The sequence below is a fragment of the Plasmodium gallinaceum genome (genome assembly GCF_900005855.1).
Source record: "Plasmodium gallinaceum strain 8A genome assembly, contig: PGAL8A_v1_76, whole genome shotgun sequence".
NCBI lineage: Eukaryota > Apicomplexa > Aconoidasida > Haemosporida > Plasmodiidae > Plasmodium > Plasmodium gallinaceum.
In genome coordinates, this window is record NW_021628238.1 from 2,293,709 (window position 1) to 2,303,640 (window position 9,932).

Here is a 9,932-nt window from a genome sequence, read left to right on the forward strand (position 1 = left end):
AAAAAAAAAAAAAAAAAATCGTTTTCATATATTATTAACATTAGTATATATAGAATTATATATATATATATATATATTTTATTTATAATATTTTTTTTACATAATCAACAACATATAATTTTTTTTTTTTTTTTTTTTTTCTAACATCTCTATTGGTTTATTAAATAGGAAAAAGGGAAAGAACTTGAATACATTTATGAATTATTGGATATGAAACATAGTTAAAAAAATAAAAAAAAATAATAATAAAAAAAATAATAATTCTATTAGTAAAAATTTAGTATCTTTTAATTACTTTAGCTGGAGAATCAGCAGTTCTATTTTTAATGGGATGTGTTGTTTTAATAGGTGTATCATTTTGGGTTACATATACAGTAATAAAAAAAAAAAAAAAAAAAAAAAAAAAAAATATATACATATACAACTCTTTTTACTTAAAAAAAAAAATGAGCAAAATAATACAAAATTAAAAGCATTAAATTTATTTTTTCTTAATATTATTATTTTAATTGTTGTTTATTTTTTTTTTTTTAAGAGTTATGGTATAGCTTGTTTACCTTTATCATTTTTACAACAAAAAGATATTGATTACGAAAAAAAAGAAATAGAAAATCGATTTATTAATTTAAAAGAGAGAGAGAGAATCATAAAAGTAAGTATAAATATTTATTTATAATTTATATTAAAATATATATTTAATTTTTTGATAATATTTATAAAATTAAATTTTTCCAAAAATATTTTAAGAATAAATACAATTCAAATAGTGAAGTAAAGGGAAATGATAAATATGAAATTCTAAAAATTGAACAAATGAAAAGGTATATACATATTTATAAAGAGTTTTTATTTTTATACGTTTAAAATGTTTTTAAATATCAGTGTAAAAATAATTTAGTAAATAAATGAATTTTATTTAATTTGTCCATTAGAAAAAATAATTGACATATATATGCTATTAATAAAATAGGTTTATATTTTTTATTTTTCTAGAGTGTTGAGTAGATATAATTATAAATTACAAGAAGTAGAAAAAATATCAGAATCGTGGCTATCATATATTATAGGAATAATATTTACTTTTAGGTTTAATGAAAAAAAAAAAAAAAAAAAAAAAAAAAAAAAAGATATATATATATATATATAAATAGTATTATACATTATTATATTAATTTTTTTTTAAATTTTAGAGTTATAACAGGTTTAATATTCCTTTCATTTTCATTTATAATATATATATCATTATTAGCTTCAATAATTGATAAAGTAAAAAAGAAACAAAAACAAATAATTAAGCTTAAATATATTTACTTATATATTAATTATTATTATTTTTTATTAATTTTTTTTTTTTTTAAAAAAGTATTTTAATTCTATTTGTGCATATAAATGCGGATTTGTTCTTGAGCAAATTAATAGTATTTTTAATTTACTTGATTCTGTACTAATATTCTTTTCAAGGGTTTGCATAATTTTTATATAAAAAGAAAAAAAAAAATAAAATAAAATAATAAAAAATAAATAAAATTATTGAAATTTTTTAATATTAATTTATCTATTTCTTTAATATACTTTTTAGTTTTTTCCGTTAGATATATTAGTTATAGCTAGTTTAGCTATATATATTTTTTGTTGTTCTTTATATGGTATTGTAAATGTAGGAATACGAATTTTTTTTATCCCAATTTATAAATTGAAACCTAAAAAGTCATCTCCTGAGGTATTTATTAAAAAATGAAACCAGATTAAATTAGAACAAATAATTAATTTGAAACATATGAATGTCTTTTATTTATATTTACAGACTATGTTAATTCTTTGTTTTTTAATTATACATATTATATTGGTTCTAATAATGACCTTATTGACAGTAAAGAAAAAACAAAAAATAAAATTATTATTCATATATAATTTATCATTTTTTTTTTTTTTTTTTCTATTTTTTAAGATTGCTCCAAACTACATAACTTATGGAATACAAAATATTAAACTAAGTGTTAGAAAAATTAAAATATGAAAAATAATCAAAAAGAAATTAAATTAAATTAAATTAAACATATATATATATATAAAATGAATTGAACAAAATATAAATAAAAAAGAATAAAATTAAATTTTTATAGGATAAATTAGGTTATATTAAATGTTCTTTAAAGAATGACAAAAACTCTTGTAAAATGTCAGTGTTATCTGTTTTTTTTAATAAAATATTTTTTGGTTAGAATACAAATATATAAGTTACAATTAAACATAAAAAATGAGATAATTATTTTTTTCTTTTTTAAGAAAAAAACTATTAAATCTTATATAAACTTTTTTTATTTTTTTTTTTGTTTTTTTTTATTATTTTATTTTTAGGCATTCCATATTTTGCGAATAGTTACTTTTTTTCCAATTGGATATTCTTAAGTATTAAAAAAAAAAAAAAAAAAGTTTAAGAATTTTTTTTTATATTTTTTATATCCAAATTAAAATTACCTATTTTATTATTCATTATAATATCAACATTTCACTTTTTCAGTTATGTATACATTTTCATTTATCCACCATATTTTTTTTAAGAAGAAAAGTTACCTTGATAATATAGATGTACAAAAAAAAAAAAAAAAAAATAAAATAAAATAAAATATAATAATAAAAATGAAATATGATTCTTTTTTAGTGTATTGATTTATTAATGCATTGATATATTTTAATTCCTTTTTTTTTTTTTTTTTTTTTTTTTTTTTTATACTATTAGGAATTAGACTTAAACAAAGATAACTTTGATGAAAATATGAATTTGTTACCTTTAGAAAAACTAACCTAGTTATAACGTATTTAAATATATATATACATATGTATGTACTTAATAAAGTTTAATTATAAAAATTTATTTATATATTTTTGTATTCATTTATAAAGAGCCAGTAATTGTAATTAAAGAATTTTATTCTTATTTCCATATTAGTTTTCTTCGTTGTATTTTACACTTTTTAATATATTTTATTTTTTTTTACATAATTTTTCAATATTTATTTTATTCCTATAGTTTTCTTGATTTCTTTTTTTTTTTTTTTTTTTTTTTTTTTTTTTTTTTTTTTTTTTTTTTTTTTTTTTTTTTTTTTTTTTTTTGTATCCTTAATTTAATATATATGATTATAATATTTTTTTATAATTTTATTTTTCAAAAGTCAAAGTATTATTTTTTTAATTTTTTATATAATTTAATGTTAATTTTATTTAGTAAAAAAAAAAAAAAAAATTATATTTAAATGAAAACATATAAAATATACATTATGTTATAAAAATTATCTTATTCAAAAGAAAAAGAAAAAATATATTTCATAAGTATTTTTTTTTTTTTATTAATAATTTTTATTTTACATATATATACAAGTTATTCTATTTATATGTTTTCCTATAAATTGGTTTCACAATAATTATGTAAATTTTTTTTTGTGTAAAGAGGCAGTAAAAAATTTAACTACACAAAAAAAATTATATGTTTAAATAAAAAAAAAAAAATATTAATATATATTATTTTATTTTACAAAGCATGCAACTTACATTTGTAATTTATTTTATGTATTTTTTTTATGATAAATACCTTTAAAGTTTATATTTATTTTTTTAATTTTATAATTTTATGTTTTGAGTATTATTATGAATTAAAAAATAAAAGAACATACGAAAAAGAGTATAAAAAAAGTACAAAAAATAATAAGAATATTGAACTTTTTTTTTGAGAAATATATTCTTAATTTTAAATAAAATAATTTTAGACCAAATATAATAAATTTTAAATATCTAAAGAAAATTGTATTTTTATTAATGCAATTCTTAAAATAGTACATATTATTTTATAAATTATGAATCTGGTTGATAAATATATTTTTTCTTATACTTATCATTAAATATAAAAGTTTCAAATTTAGTATAAAATATTTAATATAAGGAAAAAAAAAAAAAAAAAAAAAAAAAAAAAGATGTAATATAAATGAATAAAAATTTATAATAAAAAGTAAATTATGAGAAATATTTAAAAATATAAAATATATATATANAAAAAAAAAAATTTAAAAAAAAAAAAAAAAAAAAAAAAAAAAAAAAGATGTAATATAAATGAATAAAAATTTATAATAAAAAGTAAATTATGAGAAATATTTAAAAATATAAAATATATATATATATATATATACCAAAGGAATTTATAAATATATAATACAAATTGCATATAAAGAATCTTTGAGATAATATACTTTGAATAATTTAAAATAATCTTATGTAAATTATATTTGATAAAAAAAAAAAAAAAAAGAGCTAATAAATATATTTATAAGAGAAAGGAAATCAATATTATATAAAAAAGAGAAGGAAAATTTTATTAAAGAAAAAAAAAAAAAAAATTAGAGTATCTAAAAAATATGAAAGAAAAATATAAAAAAGTAGAATATGCAAAAAGTGATGTTGAAATAAAGGAGATTGAAAAAGATGATGTAAATGTTACATTTGTGAATAATTTATTAACAAGTATAAATTATATAAATAATGCAATATTTTATAAAGACAATAGGTATATATTGCGGATGTTAAAATATATAAAAAGTATGAGGTTAAGTATAAAAAGCGATAGTCATACATTAATGCCAATGATAATAAACTTGATTAACAAAATATTTAAAGAAACACATCCTATATATATGATATTAAATAAGTATATAAATGAGTTTAAAGAATTGCATAAAGAAATAAATGAATTTTCAAACATTAATGATAAAACATATAGTAATTCATTACCAGAAATAGAGGTTTTTTTTTATATAATGATATTATTATATTTGTTAGATAAAAAATTTTATGAAGAAGCGATGAACTTATCAACAGTTATTGTAAATAGGATAAATAAATTAAATAGAAGATCTTTAGATTATATAAATGCAAAAGTTTATTTTTATTATTCATGGGTTCATGAATTAGGAGGAAAATTATCAGAAGTAAGGCAAAAACTTTTATATATATACAGAAATGCATGTTTGCATCGTGATGTTATGACTCAAACTGTTGTATTAAATTTAATTTTGAGAGATTATATTAAACATAATTTATATGATTTAGCAGTTAAATTTATAAGTAAAACTTCTTTTCCTGAAAATTTATCATCTAATGCTCAATATGCTAGATATTTATATTATATTGGGAAAATTTTAGCAATTCAATTAGATTATAGTGAAGCTCATAGTAAGTTAATTCAAGCTATTAGAAAAGCACCTCAGAATAGTCAAAGTGCAAAAGGATTTAAACTTGCAGCTACAAAAATGGATATTGTTGTTGAATTGCTTATGGGTGATATACCTGATAGATCATTATTCAGCAACAAGTATATGAGAAAAAAATTAATCCCATATAAACATGTTGTATTAGCTGTTAGAAATGGTGATATAAATAAGTTTTCTAAAGTTATGGGCGATTATAATGAATTATTTATACATGATGGAGTTTACCTTTTAATTAAAAGAATTCATCATAATGTAATAAAAACTGCATTAAGGATAATTAATTTATCTTATTCTAGAATATCCATTGTAAGAAATAAAAATAAAACAAAATAAAAAAATCTCATTCAATATATAATATAATTATGTGATTGATTAATATATATCAAATAAGATCATTAATTTTTATGTAATATATAAACATATATATATATATATATATATATATATATATATATATATATATATATATATTTTGTTATTTTTTATGTATGCAAGATATAATAATTTTATATTTATTTTTGTAGAAAGATATAGGTAAAAAAATAGGAGTAGAATCTTCATTAGATGTAGAAGGAATTACAGCTAAAGCAATTCACGATGGAGTTATTGAAGCAACAATTGATTATGAAAATCAATATCTTGAATCTAAATCAAACAGTGATATTTATATAACAGGAGAACCAATGAAAACATTTCATAAAAGAATAGCCTTTTGCTTACAATTATATTCTGATGCTATTAAGGCAATGCAATATCCTGATGAAAATGAAAAAAAAGAGAATGAGGAAGCAAAAGAAAGAAAAATTAGACAACAAGAAGAGTTGGCTCAAGCTGAAGAAGGAGATTTAGGGGATGATAATGATTTGTTATGAGTTAAGAAAAAATTATATTTCCATTATATATTTGAAGATATATATAATAAGAATCAATATCATTAAATTACATTTTCTTTTATTTTTTTTTTTTTTTTTTTTAAGTTATAATAATAAAAATAACAAAAAATCTTAAAATATACATACAACTTAATATCTTATAATTTTTGTCTTTTTTATATTTGATCATATGAATTTCATTTTATAAGAAAAAACTCACATTTTAAAATAAATTTATCATTATTTTATAGAAAAGGTACCTTTTTTAATTTTATTTAAAAAATTTTACTATTGATATTAGTAAAATAAATTTCATAAAAAAGTTTTTTATTCATTTCTTTTTACATATAATTAACATAACTAACAAAATTATTTCACTTTGGTATATTTTTCTTATCCAAATATTTACAAACTTGTTAAGCTGTTTTATTTATGTTTTATAATTTTTTAATTTGAATTAAAATTTTAACCTAACATTTTTTTTATTTTATTTGCCTTTATTATATTTGTTGCAAAAATACTTGGAAATTATAAATATATATAATACTCATTTATTTTATTAAATAGTAAATTTTTTTTTTTTTTTTTCAGAAATATTTTTTGCTCAATTTTAATTTTTAATATTTCGTTATTTTGTTAAATATAAATCTTTATAAAAAAAAAAAAAAAAAAAAAAAAAAAAAATACATATACACATATATTATATATATATAAATATATATATATATATATATAACACAAAAGAATTCATGAAATTATACATACATAAAATTTACAATTAAAAAAAAAAAAAAGCATAAAAAGAAAATTTTTATACATATAAAACNNNNTAAAAAAAAAAAAAAAAAAAAAAAAAAAAAATACATATACACATATATTATATATATATAAATATATATATATATATATATAACACAAAAGAATTCATGAAATTATACATACATAAAATTTACAATTAAAAAAAAAAAAAAGCATAAAAAGAAAATTTTTATACATATAAAACTACATGTATATAAAAATACATAAATATATATATATAAAAATAAATGAAAAGAAATATTTATAAAATGAAAAAATTTATAAACATTTAAAACTTCATTTTGTGTAAAACCATATCATTTCTTAAAGTGAATTTTGATTTTAAATATGAGTAAAAAACTTTATCTTTTAAAATTTCTGCTTTTAATAAATTTCCAATATCTTTTTGTATATTTTCTAATTTTTGAGTTTTGGGATCTTCTTTTCTGATTTCTTTTATTTTATCAATAACATTATTCATAAAAAGGGATTCATTCTTATTTTTAAGAAGTTTTTTTTGTTTTCTTTTTATCTCTAATGATTTTATGAATGAGTCATCATTAATGTCTTCAAGTTTTTTCATAAAATTTTCTTTTAATTTTTTCATATTATCAAAATTAAATATATTAGTAGATGTAACAACTAAATATCGTGGATCAACTCTTTTTAATGGGACACCATTAACTTCATAAGGACCTACAACAACTAGTAATCCTGATCTCAAAATTTTTGAGATAATACATCTCTTACCCATATGTTTACCTGATAATATGATTGCAACTTTTCCTATTTCAATTGATTTTCTAATTTTTCTTTGAACAACATATTTTCTTTTTGATGCTAATTTTCTTCCATAATACTTTTTAGCAATTGTTTTTTTAGCTTTAACAGGAATTAAAACTTTTTTTTTTCCTTTTATATTATAAAATTTCACTTCATCAGATTTACTTACTCCTTTTTTATTTAATTTCACCATTTTTATTTAAAAGAAAAAAAAAATAAAAATAATTTTAATTAATTGTAATTATTTAAAATAAAAAAAATTAAGGTGTATTATTAATAAAATACTCTTTAAAAAAAAAAAAATAAATAAATAATAATAAAAATCAAAATATATATTAAAATTTACAAGAAAATTATTTAAAATATTAAAACTATATTAAAAAAAATATATATATAAATATAGAAGTTTTTAAATAAAAAATGAATAAAATTTTTTTGTTTTTTTTTAATATAAAATCACGTATTTTTTTTTTTTAATACAGTAGCAAAAAAAATTTACATTTAATAAATAATATGAATTATTTTATATTTTTTTTTTTTTTTATGTAAACCTTTTAATTATTAAATTTCGTGAATATTTTTTTTTATCCTTTTTAAATATATAAAATATTTTTAAAAAAATTTAATTTTTGAAATATTTATATGTATATATATATATATATATATAAAAAAAAAAAAAAAAAAAAAAAAAAAAGAGGCGCATATAAAAAAGAAATAAAATATATAATAAATTAAAACTTAAAAAAAAATTTATTAATAAAAAATATAAAGTATTTTAAAATATTTATATTTAAAAACATATATATCTTTGTTTAAAAACATTCTTAAGGAAACATGTAAGGTTCTATTTTTTATAAGAGTATACAAAAATTTGTAAAAATATTATGATGTTTTTTTTTATATATTTATCAAATTATATGAAAAGTTATATGTCTATTTTATATGATACTTTTATGTTTAAATAAAATAATATATTGAGATTAACAATGAAAACATTAAAATTAAGTTGTTTATAAAGTTGTAACTAAAAGCTTTTTTATATTTTTATTACTCGTATTTCTTACACCTATATTATACAAAAATAACTTATAAAGTTGTTCTTTCTTTTAGTCCTATTTATATTATTATTACAATAGTTAATAATATTTTATTGATATAATTCCTTTTTTTTTTTTTTTTTTAAATTATTCTTAAAAAAAATATGAGTTATATTTTAAATTATGTTTATTTTTTTTGGTTTTATATTTCTTTTTTGCTTATCCTTATAGAATAGTTAAAAATAAAACCACTTATGTACCTATTAATTTATATGTAGAATTATAAAATAATAGGTATTTTATATTTTTTTTTTTTTTTTTTTTTATTATATTTTTTATAAAAATAACACTACCTATCATGTAATTAAAAATATATATATATATATATTGAACAAAAGGAACACCTAAATTATCCTTTTTTAAAACAAAATTTTATATTATGAAATAATGTAAAAAAGGGAAAGCGGTAAAACATACAGAAAGAATAATAATGTATGTTAATATCATTTTAATTATTAATGAAATAAGTTTCAAAGTACAATTTTAATAAAAATATATTTAAAAGGATATGGTTAAATTTAGTATATAAATTATAAGGAAAAGGTTATGTATTCATATCTATAGGTTATTTTCTTTTTTTTTCTTTTTTTGTTCATTCAAAATTTTTTTTTAAATATATTAAGATATTCTAAATTATTAAAATTTAACTTTTTTTTCATTTTCAAATAATCAAATAGTTCGTGTAATTAATCATACTATATATTTTAATATTCTTTAATTTTTATTAAAAAAAAAAAAAAAATTTCTTCAATAACACAAAAAAAAAAAAAAAAAAAAAAAAAAAAAAAAGAAAAAATACATATACATATACATGTATATTTCTTATATTTTATTTTTATAAAAATATTTAATTTTTATTTTAATAATATATATGAAGTTGTAGTGAATTTTACAGAACTATTTTTTAATGAAATATTTTTTTTTTATATTAAAAGTATTTTAATAAAAATTCCATAATTATTAAACAATTAAAAAGAAAATATACTTTGATAAATTTTATTTATTTTTATTTCTTTTTTTATACCTCATTTTAAATAGTAATTTTTTTTAAAAGTATATTTACTGAGAATGGATTTAGTAAGAATATTAAAAAAAAAAAAAAAAAAAAAAAAAAAAAAAAAAAA

At 15.0% G+C, this 9,932-nt stretch overlaps 4 protein-coding genes across 4 annotated transcripts in view; 3 read left to right on the forward strand and 1 right to left on the reverse strand.

Moving 5' to 3' along the window:
• Nucleotides 1–2,809, forward strand: part of PGAL8A_00249000 (conserved Plasmodium membrane protein, unknown function) — a gene marked incomplete at both ends in the record, with an annotated part of 4,709 nt that extends 1,900 nt beyond the window's left edge. The window contains 14 exons of the mRNA XM_028671230.1: nt 170–220; nt 301–374; nt 536–652; nt 748–821; nt 994–1,086; nt 1,191–1,266; nt 1,364–1,462; nt 1,580–1,720; nt 1,805–1,870; nt 1,949–1,996; nt 2,124–2,217; nt 2,359–2,409; nt 2,522–2,589; nt 2,741–2,809. Coding sequence (XP_028527903.1) covers nt 170–220; nt 301–374; nt 536–652; nt 748–821; nt 994–1,086; nt 1,191–1,266; nt 1,364–1,462; nt 1,580–1,720; nt 1,805–1,870; nt 1,949–1,996; nt 2,124–2,217; nt 2,359–2,409; nt 2,522–2,589; nt 2,741–2,809 — 1,121 coding nt within the window. The remainder of the gene's footprint in view (nt 1–169; nt 221–300; nt 375–535; nt 653–747; nt 822–993; nt 1,087–1,190; nt 1,267–1,363; nt 1,463–1,579; nt 1,721–1,804; nt 1,871–1,948; nt 1,997–2,123; nt 2,218–2,358; nt 2,410–2,521; nt 2,590–2,740) is intronic.
• A 1,597-nt stretch (nt 2,810–4,406) lies between these two features.
• On the forward strand, nt 4,407–6,130 carry RPN3 (26S proteasome regulatory subunit RPN3, putative; the record flags this gene model as incomplete). Its single annotated transcript, XM_028671231.1, has 2 exons — nt 4,407–5,564; nt 5,783–6,130. The coding sequence occupies 2 exons, from the start codon at nt 4,407–4,409 to the stop codon at nt 6,128–6,130; spliced, it is 1,506 nt and encodes a 501-aa protein (XP_028527904.1).
• Nucleotides 6,131–7,217: 1,087 nt separating this feature from the next.
• On the reverse strand, nt 7,218–7,904 carry PGAL8A_00249200 (hypothetical protein; the record flags this gene model as incomplete). The annotated part of the gene is made up of 1 exon (XM_028671232.1): nt 7,218–7,904. One exon carries the CDS (start codon nt 7,902–7,904, stop codon nt 7,218–7,220), a length of 687 nt encoding a protein of 228 aa, XP_028527905.1.
• Nucleotides 7,905–9,876: 1,972 nt separating this feature from the next.
• PGAL8A_00249300 (elongation factor 1-gamma, putative) overlaps nt 9,877–9,932 on the forward strand; it is a gene marked incomplete at both ends in the record, with an annotated part of 1,577 nt that continues 1,521 nt past the window's right edge. Inside the window, one exon of the mRNA XM_028671234.1 lies at nt 9,877–9,885. Coding sequence (XP_028527906.1) covers nt 9,877–9,885 — 9 coding nt within the window. The remainder of the gene's footprint in view (nt 9,886–9,932) is intronic.